General features: G+C 42.5%; 2 protein-coding genes across 11 annotated transcripts in view; both read right to left on the reverse strand.

The window, feature by feature from the left end:
- Positions 1-3,774: 3,774 nt before the first annotated feature.
- BBS10 (Bardet-Biedl syndrome 10) lies at positions 3,775-7,595 on the reverse strand. Its single transcript, XM_006269906.4, has 2 exons — positions 7,390-7,595; positions 3,775-7,190 (listed from the first exon to the last, which is right to left on the reverse strand). The coding sequence occupies exons 1-2, from the start codon at positions 7,578-7,580 to the stop codon at positions 5,150-5,152; spliced, it is 2,232 nt and encodes a 743-aa protein (XP_006269968.4). The 5' UTR covers positions 7,581-7,595; the 3' UTR covers positions 3,775-5,149.
- A 455-nt stretch (positions 7,596-8,050) lies between these two features.
- The window catches only part of OSBPL8 (oxysterol binding protein like 8), a 157,819-nt gene continuing 148,182 nt past the window's right edge, over positions 8,051-17,687 (reverse strand). For all 10 annotated transcript variants that reach the window (XM_014595859.3, XM_014595855.3, XM_059726106.1 and 7 more), the window contains 4 exons: positions 15,949-16,036; positions 15,466-15,571; positions 14,783-14,888; positions 8,051-13,222 (listed from right to left, as the gene is read on the reverse strand). In XM_014595859.3, the coding sequence (XP_014451345.1) occupies positions 13,087-13,222; positions 14,783-14,888; positions 15,466-15,571; positions 15,949-16,036 (436 nt within the window). In that variant the 3' untranslated portion in view covers positions 8,051-13,086. The remainder of the gene's footprint in view (positions 13,223-14,782; positions 14,889-15,465; positions 15,572-15,948; positions 16,037-17,687) is intronic.

Below are 17,687 nucleotides of genomic sequence, written 5' to 3' on the forward strand. Positions count from 1 at the left end.
TTGTTCTACTGACCAAATTTTCAAAATGTGGCCTCTATGAACATGCTTCTTCTGTGTGGATAACATTTCTGCATATATTTTTTAAGGACAGTCATATGATTGTGTAAATAATGCCATCTCTTCCCAATATGGATTATGATGCTTAAAACAGGCATGCAATCATTGTGTTGGGGTGGAAAGCTTTTTAAAATATATCCCTACATATCTTAATCAAAAGAAATGCCAAAGGCTGCCGGCAACCAATTCATTTTGTCTCATGGGCTGTATTCAGATTGTGGACTTTTCACAAGCTGGACAAACTACTTCTGGCAGCGGGGCAGCAGCTTGTCAGTGCAGCTGCTGTGGCTGATGTAGTGGTGCAGCTCTGGAACACAGGGAGGTGAATACCACTGCCCATTCACCACCCCTCCACCCCCCTTTTGCCCTGCTGCCAATTTTAGTCATAAATGGTGACTGAAGTCCCAAATCTGCGGGAAGAGGTGCAGCATCTTTTCAGCTGGCCAAAAGTGACAGGGCATGAGTAGCTAAAAAGTGAAAAATTGTGACTCCCAAACTACAAGGACAGAAAAGTGGATAAATTACAATAAGAATTTTTCCAACTATTTGAGTTGGGCTAATAAAAGATATCGGATTTACTCAAAGAAACTTGTCTGCCAATACTTGACTTGGTAACTGTTCAGTCATGAAATAAAGGATATGGACTGTGGCAGAATGCCATCTCTGTCTCTTCCCAACCTCTGTTATCAGGCGGATGCCTAATCTGACAATTTGGCCCCATCAGCTTCAGGTAACCCTAAATTGTAACCTGAGCTGGTTACATTCCTGAGGGAGGGGGAAACCTGCTCCCTCTGCCAACATGACTGGCCTCATACACCTGGGTGGGGGGTTAAACTCCCTATTGTTCTAAGCAATGTCATCATGACTGGGAGGGGGCTAGAGACCCTGCCAGTCTACCCGGCAATCAGTGATGCATTTCAAATTGGTTTGCTGGCAGCCAACAGTTGCTGGCCTTCATTGGATCAGGTAAATGAGGTCATAAGGGCTATATAAGTTAAGGACTGCCCAGGAGGAGGAGCAGTAGCCATAATGAAAACTCAGAGAGAGAAGAGCTGGACCATCTGAAACTTGCTCCCTCTCTTGAAACTCATGATCAATGAACTGCCTGCCTCCACATGGAATCTCCCCCTGCCTCTGGATGATACTTGTGAGTAAGCTACCTGAGATCTAACTAGATATATAGCTTGCAGTAACTCTGATGTGTGATCAAAGGCTACCATACCGCTGTTTGCTCTAAGGTACGTCTCTGATATTGCTCTACCCTGTACCCTATTCCAAACCTACTCCTTGTAACCAATAAATTTCTCCTTTGTACCTAGCATGGGAGACTTATTGGGAGAGGAGCTAGGTTATGCCTTGGGGTCCCCTTGGTTTGGCTGACTAAGGGAGACCTATTTGTGCTTCAGACTGAGGGAAGCACCCCAAGTTCTTGCAGTGGGTCAAGTACCCTCAAGGACCACTAGGCCTGTGTTTCCCAGGGCGCACAGGGCCAAGATCAATCCAGACCTTGGGTGGTGGTGGTGTTACCCCCAGGCTTGCAGATGTGCTCCAGGAAGGAGGTCGGCTGGATGTGGGGCACCCCCAGGAAGGCACTCAGAGCCTGGAAGGTGGTTGGACGCAGTGAGGTGGGTGGCTCAACGCAGGAGCACCTGCTACTTGCTTGCCACATGGACAAACATACACTTAAGCCACTTTAAAAGAGGAGGAAGATCTGATGCGTGTTTTGATTTATTTGCATAACCTTGTAGGGATACAAGTTAGCTAAACTGCCCAAACTTTGACCTGAACAAAGCAGTGTTACAGTTGGAACAGTACAATTGTATCACCAGAGAATCATGCAGAGGTAACAGTTCTATAGTAATAATTTGTATCAGTACCGTCCCCCCCCTCCCCAATACCAATACATTTGTTAGACCTGTTCATGCTTAAATGTGAGTGAGGTATGAAAGTGGGTTGGGGAAGGGTGAAGAAATGGAATGGAGAAACACAAAGGTATTTTAAACATTTAAATGTGAAGTGGATAACATTTTGTCACATTTCTCCCATCCAACCTTAATATAGAGAGAATAGAGATTCACAACTGATCTCTATTTCTTAATGTTTTAACTATACTGAGAACAGCAAAAGTGAAGTCATACTATATTTACTTGTGCATCATACTCATTACAGGTGCACTGACATATTGCTTACCTATTGGGTTGGCACCAATAAAAGGGAAATTTACATTATTGGCTATTGACTTTTTGGCTGTTGTAGCCAATAACGTTCTCCAATAATTATGCCTTCTGGTCAGGGCCCCGGATGCCTGGGTTCCCTCCTGCCCACAGGGCCAGGGCCACTGGATGCCTGGGTTTCTTCCTGTGAGCCAGTGTGACCCCAGAAATACCCCCAGCCCCTCACCAGTGGGCCAGGCTGGGCTGGAGCAGAGCAGCTGCTGCAGTGTCCTGCGCACTGGTGTGGTGCAGACTGTGGCCAGAGTGGGTGCTGTAAACAGTGTGGAATGCTGCAGGCATGACTGGGGTTGGGAGGTGGTGGGGGTAGAGCTGAGCTGCCTGGCCCAACCCAACCTGGCCTGGCATAGGGATGTGTAGGGGGGGCATGTCCACCCCACAAAGATTGGCACTCACCAGCCAGAGTGGGGGGCGACAGCTGGTGCCCTCTCCGCCCTGAGAGAGTAGGGATTGCGATAGAAGCGCCAGCGGCACTTCTAGTTTGTTGCCAGCAGCTATCAGCCACTGGGGGACCACCCCCTCCCTGCCCCGATTGGCCACTGGTGCCCTCCCAGGATCAGGACACCAGTCGCCCATGCAGCCTGGCATGACTCAACCCCCAGGTAATATCAGTTATTGGATTGGTATGGGTCAATATAGCTGGTTAATAAGCAGCTATCGGTATCGGCGAAGAAATTCTTTATTGGTGTACCCCTAATACTTACCTTTTTTCCAAAAAATACCCTTTCAAAACTAAGCAGGGCAGCTAATTTTCTGCCCAGAACAGAAACATGGAGATGCTGCGAGATGGCTGCTGCTTCCCTCCATTTGCCCCTTTGTCCCCCGTCCCCCCCCCATTCCCTGTGCCAAATTCAGGGTAGTGGAAAAGTGGGGGCTAATGGTGACATCACTTATGCCTTGCACCCTGGAGCCACATGAAAGCAGTGGCTTCAGAAAGAGCCCATGCCAACCAGCTGGTGAGCTCAGAGAGCTCCCTGAACAGGCAGAGTTCCCACAGGAGAAGCAGCCGATGAGCTAGGAGAGCTCACTGCACATGCAGTCCACAGCCAAGGGGAGTGTGACTGCACCCCCAGTGCAACCCTGTCGACTAATATGGGTGCGCTTGTCTTGTTTTCAGCTTTCTATGACAATGCACTCCAGATACCAGAGGTTGGGGCTAGACACACAAAAGCAGCCTCAGGGGACACATCAGAACCGAATGAGCTTCACTTTAGCCATATTTTCATTAAAGCAAAAAAGTTACCCTTGGCATCACAACATGTTTCTTTAAGCAACTTTCTTAGTGCAATTCTTCTTACTCAAGCTGCCTAAAACTGCTCAAGTGGCACAGTAAATGTTTGCTTAAAAATGCAATACCAAAAATACAAACTTTTACAAAACCAAAAGCTAACAAGGTACCAAGAAGTTTTTAAAATTGTAATGAGAAAATTATATTTGTAGAAAATGTTCTTGCAGTATCTGAAAAAAAAATTTGAGAACTCCAGAGTGAAAATGACATCATTTATTAAGATGCAAAAGGGACGCACAAATGGTGATCAATCTGAATTCCAGTTTTAATTGCTTGAGTCAGTGATTCTCAGCCATGCTGCTGTGGCAATCTGGGATACCACCAGATCCTCTGAAGGAGGATGGGAGGCATGAGGAGATAAGCAGGTGTGAGGAGATAAACACAGGTTTAGGTTTGAAGATGCCTGACCACTCTCCTCTCCCACCCACTGCCTAGTCATTCTACAAGGAGGTAAACGCTGTAATAATAAATTAATTTTTGAAATGGGGAGCTGGAAAATTCATAAAAATTACAGGGGGTACCTTAAGTTTAAAAAGGATGAGAACTCCTGGCTTGAACGCTTTGCTTATATCATACGATTTTTAAATTTCTCATACTACTTTAATTTAAAGGCAGTTTACTTAATATGAATACCAACAGGAATCATATAAAGTGCAGTAATTCTACAAAGGGAACAAATGATACCTTCTGTGGTTGCAGTTGCTCATTTATTGACTATCTGCCTCCTACCCTGAAACATGCAGCGCACAAATAAAAGAGAGACAGCTGAAACACATGAAAATTAATACATCAAGTTCAGACTAACCTTGAAACAAAAAAGGTGCATTTCTCTCTTTGCCTCAGCTTATTTTTATAATAGCACCAGGATATAAGGCAGTACAGCTCAATACTGGAGTCAGAAATAATACCACATTATAAGTTAGTTTGTCAGAACAAACAGTGGGCCAGACAGAATGCGAGTTTACTTCCTAGCATTGTTTGTTTGGCCAACATTTATTTCAGCAGAAAATAAAAAAGCTGGCGCCCATTTTGTAGCAGTCTTTCACAGGAATGAAATGCAGTGGCCTACAGCTTACTGCCTCCATGTTTTAACAGTAAAAATAGATATCAAACTGCTTATAAACACATAATTCAACTCCTTATTAAGGTTAAGAAAACTAAAGAGAAATTGTGACAGTTGTTAAACCTTGTTCTCAGCTAACTTAATATCTTGTGAAGTCTGGTAACTTGTCATAAAACAAAGGGCCAAAGCTAATTTGCATTACTAAACCTCAAAATGAGACAGGCTTCATTCATGGGCAGAGACCCACATAAGACTCTCTGCACCATGATACAGCAAGCAGTGTAGACAGCCAGCACTTGCATACTGTAACCTTTGTGCTTGAAACTACGAAACTTTTGTGGAGATCACCAGCAGTAAATAACCTGAAGTTGATCTGCTTATACCTTCCTTTACTGTTACAGAAACAGGCACATTAGCTCAAATTGGCTCTATTAATGCCTGCAGTAAGCTGTGGCGTGCCTGTTGTCCAGAACACGTGATAAACCAAAAAAAAAACAACCCTCATCTTTTTCACAAGTCTTCTTCGGAATAATTAGCCTCAGTTATCTGAGGCAGTCTCTTAATACCAATTATCAAGTCAACAGACAGAAGCTTTGTAACACAATGAAGAACAGAAACAACCAGCAGGTATTTACAGTACACTGATTCTAGGCCTTTTTGAGGCCTGGGCAGTGGCTGATTATTTCTGAGTGCACTGATGGCTTCAAGATAGAACTTAGGAAAACCACTGCCTCTCCCTGTCCTGTAAAGGATTTCTGGAATGCTTAGCAATGCATCAGCAATTATAGTAGAAATAATACTTATTTTTGATTGCTGACATTGTTTTGCATAGTTACAGAGGTAATAATGCAGTAAGATCTCAAAGTTACCTCCTACTGGCAACACTGATCCTGCCTGTATGAACAAGCCAGAATAATTTTGAACAGAACTTTTATAACTGCTCTCATCCTCAAATGGAACTAACTCTCTGCTTTCTTTCCAGCAGTCCTTAATAGTTCTCAGATGTCTGGGTACAACTTCAGCACTGGTATTTCCTGCCACTGTTGTGGCAACCTTACAAATGTGTTGGTTAGAGACAACTGGCTTACTTTCACCCTTAACCTGTATTTCACTTGGATGTCTATATTTCAAATGCAAGTTCTCGGTGTCTCCTAAAAAAGGAGTTTTATTAGTGAGCCCTGGAAACCTATCATTTTCTATTTCTGTGATGGGCACAGCAAGGTTTAGGGATTTCTGCAAATCTTTTTGAACAAATGCTGGATTTTCACCTGTCCCCATGGCAGAGTCTGTCAGCTGGCTTTCCCTTTCAGACCTAATAACATTCAGTTGTTGATCAGTGGTCTTGTCACTGCTATGCGTAACATCCTCCGTTTTGAGTTTCTGTGGAGTAGCTGAATGGCAACTACAACCCAAAGCATCTGAAGATTTATTTGGGTGTTCAGTTTTCTCTTTACATCTGTCAGTTTGATCAACTGCTTTAAACAGCAGCTGTAACATTTTAAATGCTCCATGAAAAGCAGATGCATGCTGCTCTGTAACACCATGCACTGGTCCACAAAGAATTACACAATGAGGCCGAAAGGCAGATGTTCCTGAAAAACCAAGATGAACGTATCTCTTGGAGCCAAGCAGGATAGGCCGACAAAATTTTGCTGTGGCAGTTTCAGTGATCTCACTATGTATGTTGTCCCAATATCTGAATGGTGAGATTCCTGTAATCCTGCAAAGAAGAGAGACTTCTTCTGGTGATAAACAATGTACCACAGATATACCACTTAGTTTTGCATAGTAAATAACCATTTCCTCTTGCTTCGCACTTGACAGTAACACCTTAACCTTGTGGTTCTGCAAGTATTTCATTACAGCTTCTGTTCTTTTGGAAATCCAAGCTTGAGAAGCTTGATACTGAACCTGCGTATTCACAATAAACTCTACACCAGAGGCAGAAAGAGCAGGAAGGATAGAGTCTGTGACTATTAACATTCTTATGTCACCATCTGCTGGACAGTATGCAACAAAATCTCTCTGAAGAACAAGTCCATCCAGGACCCTGGAGCTGGAAACCGGAAGGCCCGTCACAGCAGTGTGCAATTCCATGAAGCAGTCATTCACGAAATTCAGTGTTTCATTGCTCCCCGTCTCACACGGCGTGCACAGGTAATAGTAATCGCAGCCCAACTGGGAAAGAAACTTCAAGTGAGTTCTTCCTATCCTTCCACATAAGTAAGCTTCAAATATGGACTCCAGCGTAGGCCTCTCGATCTCAGCTGTGAGGTGAGGGAAAGCAGACAGGAAGTGCTTCCCTAGGTCCTGCATCACCACTTGGTCCAGTACTCGGGTCTGAAAGGCCACGAGGGACTGAGCGATTTCCTTCCGCCCCATGCAGCTGTTCCCTCTCTGCCCCTGCCGAGGAATGGGAGATGCCGTTGCTGCCACCCCCTTGCCGAGAGCCATCAGAAGGCCTTGCAGCAGACTGGAGAGAAAGATGACGAACGTCTTGGCGCCATCACCAGTGGCAGCCTGGTGTGCGCAGGCGCACGCCACCATCACCCTAGAGCCGGGGGGAAGGAAAGAAAAGGGAGAAAATCAAATCGGTGCTTCCACCCCGTGGGTTCCTGCGAGGTGCTGCCGGGGTCGCGGCTCCCTCGGCCTCGGCTTGGGGCACGAGCCAGCGACGGGGCAGAGGCACTCGAAGGCAGGCAGAGCGGCGCAGCTGCCCTAAGATTGGCCGCTGCCGGCCCCCGTCGTACCTGGCCGTGGGGGACTCGAGGCTCAGCGCCTGCAGCACGCGGCCGCCGTCCCGCGCGAGCAGCGCCTCCCCCGTGGACCGGGCCAGCAGCACGTGGCCGCCGCGCGGCCCGAGCGAGCCCCGCACCGCGCTCGCCAGCGCCGCCGCCTCGCGCCCCAAGCGCCCCGCGCCCAGCACCACCGCCGCCTCCATGGAAACCGGCGCCGCTTCCGGGGGCCGGCCTGCGCCATGACGTCACGACGAGGGACGAAGGCTCCGCACTGGCTGCCTCAAGCGGAAGGGGCTGGGCCACGGGAGACCGCCCCCACGGCCTCGCTGTGGGGGCGGGGCCTGGCCGGGGGTGGTGCCCGCGCGCCGCTCCTGTGTTTGCCAGTCCCCGCCGTCCCCCCGGCGGCTTCTGTCCCGAAGCAGGGGCGCGTCACCCCCCCGGCGGCCGCGGGGCGACATAAAAAAAACCAAACCATCCAAAAAAAAAAAAAACCCCAAAAAACACCCAAACCCTAAATCGTAATAAGACAATCCCCTGTCTGGGGCAGCAGGCAGAGCTGGGGGCAGCCTGGGGCGCTGCGCGCCGGGCCCGGCTCCACTCAGACGCTCGCCGTTTACTTCTGATACGCACGAAGTGGGGACAACTTCTTTATTCATCAGTCGGACAAGACAGGTGACCAGTGGCAGTGCTTTAATTCACAAGTAACAGAGTTGAACATGGATGTACAGCCAAGCATGCAACAGGCGCAACATCCCCGTCCCAGGAAGTGACAGGCCCTCCCTGCGCTACCCCAGCGCATGCAGTCGCTCCCCGAAAGACCCTGTGCGCGCGTGGGACGCTGACCTCACGCCAGTGGAGATACGGGAACAAAACGTGGACAGGGAGCAAATTTTTTTTTCCTCCATAAATAATTGGTCATGAATTCTGGCTCTTTACATAGTGAGTGGGATGGTGAGACACTGGTCCTAAACAGCTTACCTGTAACAGTCCATTTTCATTTTTTTTTTTTTTAAAGTGTAACAGTACAAAAATCCAAACAATACATTAAATAAAGTGAATAAAAATGAGCTAGTCTGTGTTACATAAAGTTATGAAACTAGAAGGAAAAGAAGAAATAAATAGTGGCAGGCTATATAATTGAAAGACGTCCTTTCCCATTTCGTCAGATAAGTGACTGTTGCATCTGTTACACCCGATTTGTAGACTGTTCAAAACTGCCAATTAATTAAAAGATATAAATGCTTGAAGAGAGAACACTTTTGTCTTTTTACAAAAAAAAACAAAACAAAACAGAAGTAGGTGTCTAGTTTCCCTTTGTACGTTGGCAACCTCCCTTCAATTCTCTACCTCATTCAAATTCTGCATTAATGTAGTCAAAGATGAAATGAAGCCAGAATAATCTGTGCTACTATGGGGTTCTTTATGGCTCTTTCTGTGGTACCACAAAGCACTGCAGCTTCATTGTACAGAACAGAGAGAGAGAAACCAGATATTTATAACTCAGCAGAAAAAAGTTCTTGGAAACCGAAACAGAAGGGGAAGGATTCTATTTTTAAAGGATTTAAAAAAAATCCAACTAAGTGGGAAAGTACATCTTCAGATATATAACAGCCCCTGCAAATAGGTCAAGTGTACATATGGCACAAACTTAACGAGTCTTCTTTATATACCTCAAAACAGCATGAAATCCATCAAGAAGGCACTGTTTACAATACACAAGAAATACCAGATCTATTTTCAATGCTTTCCAAGTTGAAGATATATTTGAAATACAATAATGAATTAAAAATCTTATAAAAGTACAGCATTCTTATTAAACATGCTACGTATTTACAGAACGAAAGAAGTGAACTAACAGCCTCTTAAAAAAAACCAACCCTACTTTTTCACATTATGCTAGACAGATTATGTTAGAATCCAAGTTCTGTTTCATTAACAGTAAACTGGCAAGAGAATTTCCCAAAAGGCACAGGAGGGCAGTGAACTGTAACATTAATGCTCTCTTTCATAGGACATCATGGAGAATTAATTTTTGGAGTTTTAAATTTGGAAAATAACATGCTGTACCCTTATAAGTGATGCAAACTATTCAAAAGGAAGCAACTTGTGAAATAATTATGGTATCTATTGCTGGAACTACACGTATTACATGTAACATGACAGGCTTACTCTTAGGTCAGCTGAATGCAACTAGTTAAATGGCAAAATTAAAGACTTAAGTGCATTTTAAAAACAACCAAAACGCCATATGAAAACAAATCATAAGTTATGAATATTTTCTACTTCCTTTACAAAGGGAAATAAAAATAGAATTTGTAATTAAGCGAGAAAACAAGTGCTCTGCTTTAAATGCTAAAAATTAGGAGGCCGCTGCCCTCAGACAACTGCAAACTGTACAATCATTTTTATGACTATGTGCAGAATATTCAAGATCAACTATACATCATGGTTAGATATGACATTATTTATCAAGAAAAAGGCTTTACAAGCTAGGCCTGAGATCAGCCTGCCTTAAGAAAGAAAGAAAGAAAGAAAGAAAGAAAGAAAGAAAGAAAAATTAGGCAGTAAATTCCTTCATTCTTTTCATCTAAGGGAAATTCATACAAATATCAGAACAAAATAGGAACCACCAGACATTTAATGTATGTGCTTCTTAATACATGAGTAATAAGTTAGAGTCAGGAGGACCTGCTGCCTATAGTTTTTCATTAACAATTTCAGGAAATATTCTTTGCCTTTTCGGTCAGGAATTAAGCATGTTTACACCTCAAGTAACCAGCTACAAATATACAGAAGAAAAAAAAAAAATCAGCTTCAGTGTAAATAAGGTCATTTTGCCTAGCTCCAGCTTCTACACATATGCAAAACTCAAAGTTCACTACTGAGTGATTCTCAAAGATGGGATAAAGTATGCACACACTTTTTTTACTAGGCAAAACCCTAGCAACTGCTAGCTAATGTGATATTTTTATCATGACAGCAGTAAGAGTATGGACAACGCCAACTAAATGCCAAATAAATATTACAACGTTCTCATCTTTAGACCACCCCTTGATTTTATATAGCACTTTGACTGCTTCCACTTTTGCCGTCTGTTATGGGTTTACTGTGCTAGACTACCTCCCTTTTTATGCTAAGGGACTTTCTATACCCAGATTTTACCCACCATGTGTAGAAACCAAAATCAGGCTTGGTCATAACAGAATATACAGAAGAAGTTGACAGAATTGTTTTCTAGAAAATGATTCAAGACCCAACTACATTTTAAGAGTGTGAATGTGTGTGCGTGCAAGAGGGGGTATATGGGGGGAGGACAGGAAATAGCTACGTTCAGGCAGGATGCATTGTCTCGGCCGGGCTGAACTGACTCGAGGTGATTCAGAATTTACCCGTTCGTCAGGGTGGGCTGGTGAATAGAGAGGCTGACAAGCTTAATGGTTGCAAAAAACTTTACTTACGTAGCGGGTGGCTGCGACGGAAACAGTTCAGTCGTCTGGACAACAATGTAAGTTGCTCCAGCTGGCGAGGCCAATGCCAGTAAACTCGTCCGTAATTCAAGCCGGTGGGAAAAGGGTACGTCTGGGACTGCGTTCGGCGACGGGAAGAAGGATCGATAGGTGATCAGTCTATCGATCAGCTAGCCACAAGTTGGATCTCTAAGAGGCACTCTGCAGCGTGCTCAAAGCTCTTCGACTTGGGCGGAAGTCGCGCTAGTTTTTAAACGGCCAGCAAGCCAATTACCGGCCACCAAGTGTGAATAATTTAGCACTAGCCAATTGCGGGGCACGAATTTACATCCGAATGGCGGGAACTCTTTGCACCGTGCATTTCTGTGCTGCAAAGAGAATGCATCCTGCAAAGACAGCTGCAAAGTGGCAGGAACTCTCTCCTGCACGCGGGTTCTTTATGCAGCAAAAACCCTCGCTGTGCAAGAGGCTCTCGTGTGTCAAGAAAATTCCATAGTGCCGAGGCACCAAACTCACTGGGTTATGACATGCATAAATAGTAAAAGTTTGTCACGTAGGCGAGACTAAAAAAATAGGGGAGAAGGTAAACAGAATTGGGAGGTAGGGAATGTCTGAGAGGAACACAGGAAAACGAAGAGTCAAGGCAGATAAGGTAAAAGTCTAAATTAAATGTTTTTTGTCCACAAAGGATGAGATGTGCGAGTTCCCTGCTACACCACTCAGGTGGGATGGGGTTAGTGGGTGGGAGGGGCTAAAATGGCATTAAGCCACCCTGACACCACCTCCCTCCCACTCCCAATCCCAGGCTGTTTTAGGGGCAGGATTGGCCCAGACAATTTTAGGGCCTGCCTAAATTGTGGCACCCTTCAAGGAACGACCCACTGGCTGTAGCACTGCCCAAGATCTCCACAGTCCTATAAGTTTTGTGATGTCCATTCCTATCTCCAGCATGTCCTCTGTGCCTTGACTGTAAAGGAGGTCATGGGAAGATGATGAGCATCTTCCCCAGGGTAGCTGTGTTCCTTGGAATAGGCTCTTAGGGAACCTTTATGTCACTCTGATCTCTTACCTAGTACACAGGGTCCAGGGGAAGAGCAAAGATCTCATGTTTTCAGACACTTAAAGATTATTTAAGTTTCTTTTGCTGACATGAGTTGTATACAAAATTATGCCTATTAAAGCACAAACCATGCTAGCATACAAGGTTCAAAATCTGGATCCTACTTCCATATTATTGATTTATGAAAGGAAGAAAGGAAGGCCTCCACCTCAGCATGTAAGATTATGCAGTGTATATGCTGCAACAAAGAGCAATTTAATCCATGTTTAGCACTTCATCACCTTCTTGGATTTAACTGAGGTGTGTTGTTGTGGATCATGCAAAATTCAGCAGCACACAAGCAAATGCAAATTTAACAGCAAGACTTAACTTCGTCTCAAATCTCTTTTCTTTTCAGAGACTAAAATCAAACCCTTTACACTTAATGCACATCCCAGCTGTTTCTGTAACTCGAGACAAAAAAAATTGAAGTCAGCAAGTAATCTCTTGTAACTTACTGTAAGAGAGTCACAAACTTAATTCATGCTTGTTAGTTAAGTAAACGTAGCCATCAAATATAAACCCCAAAATACGGAGTTCATAATACAAGTGTTGGTGGGCTGTTAACATAGTATGTGTGTGGAATATTGACAGCCATCTAATTAAAATTTTGTACCTAAAGAAATGCATCCATTTCATTTGGGCATAAATGATTTTTTTTCCTCCACAAGTTTAAGAAAATAGTAAGTCTAAGTACACACAAGTGGTATTTTGTTACAAAATGGTGACTTGAAGTGTTACATGGCTTGTCATTTCTCATTTTTTCATTATCACTGTCAGTGTGAATTAGGTGTCCCCACTGCAAGGAAAAAAAAAACACCTCTGATTTTTGAGTAACATTATGATGATTTTTTTTAAAAAAGTCAGTAGCCTACAATATACTACAAAACACAAGGCTAGTGTCATGTATGCATGTGATGCAGACAAGGAGCAAGAGTACTGGCACTTACATGTTTCTCACCAACTGGGTAGGCAGGAATATGATCTTGATCCAAGAATGCATAAAGATTTGAGGCAAAAATTCTTTAAGTTGTTACTACAGTGCTCTTTTAGATAATATTGCAAACTTAAAGTCCAAACCAACTTAAAATATGGTCCCAGCAAGGGCTTGATCATTCCAGTTCAGAGTCTCTTAAGATTTTCTTATTTGAACAAGAAGTTAACAATAAACTGTAGCAGAACCAGGAGTAAAATGAAGACATAGTGCTTAAGCTGCAGAAAGTTGTTGTCCAAGGGTGGTAAATTTGAAGTAACACGATTTCGTAGAGCCATGATGTCCCTATAAAGTATTTAAAAAAAGACTCTTAAGTGTTTAGCTGATTATTAGAAACTGTTAATGCTGCTGTTCTTAACAGTTCAACTCTTGAAAACTATGAAAAAAAAAATCTATCAAGCACTTTCACCTGCCTACTTTTAGAAAAAAGAATTTACACAGGACCTGTCTACATGTTCATTAATGTGCTTTGCTACCGTACATTAAATTTACTACCTCTAATGTGAGGTATGAAATAAATGTGCATTAGGCTGCCCTAATACACAGTAGAGAAAGTGCATGGGGTTTTTTTTGGTTTTTTTTTTTGTTTTGTTTTTTTAAAGTGAAGCTTAGTGTGCAGTAGCCTATTTTTACTGTGCATTAGCATTTTAGCATGGTTTTTGGTGTGACGACGTAATGCACAAAATAGGCTACTGCACAATAAAGCACACATGTAAACGTGCCCACAGTGTGTCAAAAATCAAGACAAAAAATTAAACCACCACAAATAAAAAAAAAGGTAAAAAAATAAAATAGGAGGGACTTCACTTATGAAATCATATATTCTTCATACTTGTTGAAGGTGATACTAAGTCAACACATTTTACATTGTAGCTCTCTATTAAGATCAGTGAAAAAGTCAACCTCACATTTTTGTGCTTGAATTTAAAATGCTTAAGCACAAAGGTCCACAGAACAGTTCTTAACTTTACACTGATTTACATTAAAGGCTATTTAACTCCTAGCAGTTTTGTTTTCTTGATATTTTTACATCTAATTTCTATTACCATTACAGTATTTTAACATAAGAATCTACAAGGCAGCACAGAACCTATGGAATTACCTGTACAGCATTCCTTAACAGGTGTTGGCTAAATGGGTATTCATAATTTACTGTTGTTGAAAATTTAAATTTATAAGGCTTTTTTATTTTTTAAATTAGGAGCAATGGGCATAATCAACTCTTTCCCCCAATTCTACAGAAATTTTCCAATCAATGGAAGCTTAACATATGTGAACATGCTGGGCAATTTATGCAAAAACTTAATAAGCACTGACATTAAATTCATCACTCACTGTTTTCATTGTTAAGGTTCTACCAAGATGTACTGAGCAAAATAAGTGCAACATCAACAAATGGCACTGAATTTGTTCACATATGGAGGAGATAATATTTAGTTTTTAAATGGTGGAGCTGCCCACAAAAGTAGAAAGAAGTTAAAAAAAATCTTCAGTCATTTGTGCAATGTGGAATTCCAGTAATCCTACCTGATACCACAATGAAGCTGATCTGTATTAATGCTATTTTTCTATCCTATTTCTAAATCCAAGACTGGGGGGAGGTAGGGGGGAAGGTGGAAATCAGGTTTACTAGAACAGCAACATCTTTCTATGAACTATCCTAGAGTATCCTGTACATAGCAGAAATAATTATTAGATCAACAGGTCACATTGTCAAAAGATATGAAGTGATTTATTTCATTTTTATTTCATTAACCAGTTTAAATAAGAGTAGTTTACATTTCTAGCTTATTTTAAAATAGAACACACCCCAAACTCTGAACTTCTAAAGCATATGAACACTACCTCTTAATGTCTTCTTGCGTTTCCTTTATAGATTCAATGGCACTCTGTAGTTCACCCAGATCTGTCCCCTTCTTTCTGATTCTTGTATTATGCTTTAGTAGTTGAGCTATAAAAATTATGCAAGATGTAATTTACAAGAATGGTTGGCTAGGTCAAGGCTAAACACCCTTAATCCTGTGACAAATAAAAATGGTTTAAAACATGCTTTTGGTGATTTTTTTCCCCTGAATTTGAAGTTCTGCTAAAAGCTTTGTTTTTTGTTATTTATCTATACGAAGCACAAATAAAATTAGCTGATCTTGTTGAGCTGAGTACTGAAGTTTCAGTTATAAGCTACTACTAATATTTGCATTAATTGCAATCTGCCATAAACATGGAACTATGTTTTAAAAGAATGTCTCTCAGTTTGATAAAGGAAACACTCCGTTATAAGTGTACAGACAGTTTCAGAAATGCTAATATAAAGGTAAGCCTATTTAAATTACCGTTATGCTTAAGACATTACAAGTTTCTGATATCCCACTTCTAATGCAATGATCAATTCACGCTGTGTTATGCATTTAGTTTTTCTGTGAATACAGACCCAAGGAACTAGGACTGTAAGTTATCCAGTCTCAGTAGCTATTTTATACTACAAATATTGTGAAATAATAGCTTTATTGAACAGATGCAGCTTAACCCACCTTCACTTCCAGAGGAGTCTTGATTATCTGGTTCTGGAGAGGAGAAACCACACTCCCCTTTCTTTTGCTGACTGGCTAGCTTTCGCTTTATTTTTGGAACACTAACCTGCAAATGACATTTATCTTTATCTACATGGAACCAAAATTGTAGTAAAAAAAAATCCATTTTACAAGAGTGGCTGTTTTGTATCAGATAAAACACAAGACATCATAGAAAGCTTGAGTTAATATTAGCAATGTAAAGCCAGTCCAAGGTCTGGAGGGCTTACATTAGATCATTTGCAACATACCAGGTGCTTTCTATCCAAGTCAGTTTTAATGCTTACCACAGAGTAGTTAGAGGGCAAGATTAGGAACTGACTGACTGGACTGTATTTCTCTAGAAGAGTAAACACAGTCAATGTTTGAGGAGCTCCAAATTTAAAACTTGACTCCGCAAGTCTCATCTTGGTTATGATTACTGTGACCCAAGTCAGAACGTACCATTGGGGTCCTATGTCGAACTTTTGTTTGGATGGCGCCATCTTTTTCAAACTGTATCATATCATTCAGTAGATCCCATGGTCTGGTACTATACAGAGAATAGACACAATTATTTGGAATCATAGAATCACAACCTAATTAAGAGGAAAAGCATTTACATGCTCCTACTGTAAGGAAAGGATTCAAACATGCATATATTAAAGTAAATAGTGCCAGTCTGACACCCACACATATGAACCCCAACAAGATAAGTACAAGTAAGGAAGCTTGCTGATCATCCTGCTGCCATGCCTCTGTCCCAAGCTAGAGGGTCTATATGCTTAAAGATGAGGGGGCAGCTAAGTGTCCAAGTCCCAGTCACTATCTACTCTCACTAATAAGAAAGACTAACACAGCAACCAATGTGAAGTTTGATAAAATGTGCGCCTATATTTATATATAAATATTTTTAACTTTTTGCAGGAATATACCATATTCTGGATCTTCATAGGAAAAAAAAACCAAAACTTGTGCTCTTCAAGAGGAAATGCGGTATCTAGTTCTTCTATAGAACATTTCATCCATAGCTCTCAAAGCTCCATGATGGGTCTAAGAGCAGTTCCATTATATGTGAATATTTCTGATGGACAATCCTCCTCCTCTAGCTAGATATAACTCTTATTAAAAAGGTACAGAGTTGTCAGGATTGATCTCAAAACCAATCTCAGACATGATAATGTGTGTAGTAGGTGCTGACATGATAGATACAACACTGTTTCAGAAGTACTGCAGGGGTAAGACCACCCTTTTGAATATTTTGCTTTTTGCCCTTTTGAGTACATACAAGTATCTAGTATTGCAAAAGAAACAATACCATCTCCAACATTCACCCCATAATAATTCACTAGAAAAAGGCTCAATTTTGCCATTAGTCTAAGAACTAAACCTCACGGAAGTTGCTAGGAAGTGCCATTAAGCATCAACAGGCAGACAAGGTAAGAGTCATACTTGTTTGTATACTTGCCGAGTTACAGCTCTATCCTCCGATGCAGAGCCACAAGCCTTTAAAAGCAAACCGTGTGTGTGTCATATTTGGAAGATGATAAGAACTGTTGGGACTCCCCTACACTAGGGTTACCATACGTCCAGGTTTTCCTGGACATGTCTTCTTTTTGGATCCTTCAATCTCTGTCTGGGCAGTTTGTTTTTTCACTCTGATCAGATGTCTAGGATCTTGGTCAGCTCAACTTTGAAGTTTTTCTTGGCCTGCCCTAGTAAGGAGCTGTTTGGGTCTGAGGAAGCAGGGGAGGGAGACTGGAGGCAGGGCGTGCACATATGTGGCCAGCATGTATCCAGGCAGGGTTGTGGGAGCAGCTCCAGCAGTTGGATAGAGGTAAGTTTGTGGGGGGTAGGGGTTGGAGGGCCAGGGATTGGGGACTGTCCAGGGGTGGGGTGCACGCACACACAGCTAGATACCTGTATCTATATATGTGTGTGAGGAAGAGGTGTGTGTGGAGAGGAGGGATTCCCAGGGCACATTTGCAGACACAGGGAATGGCAGGGTGAAATACATGCCAGGAATCCCCTGCAGGGACATGCATGCCCACTTTGTGCTTGCAGATACGTGCCCCAGGAATACCTCTGCAGGAGCAGATTCCCACAGCATGTGCATTGTGCTGTCGTACCAGGACTCAGGGCACATGTCTGCAGGCAGAACTCCTAACATTTTTAGCCAACAATCCCATAATCTCCTATGTGTA

Source organism: Alligator mississippiensis, chromosome 4, assembly GCF_030867095.1.
Source record: "Alligator mississippiensis isolate rAllMis1 chromosome 4, rAllMis1, whole genome shotgun sequence".
Taxonomy (NCBI): Eukaryota; Metazoa; Chordata; order Crocodylia; family Alligatoridae; genus Alligator; species Alligator mississippiensis.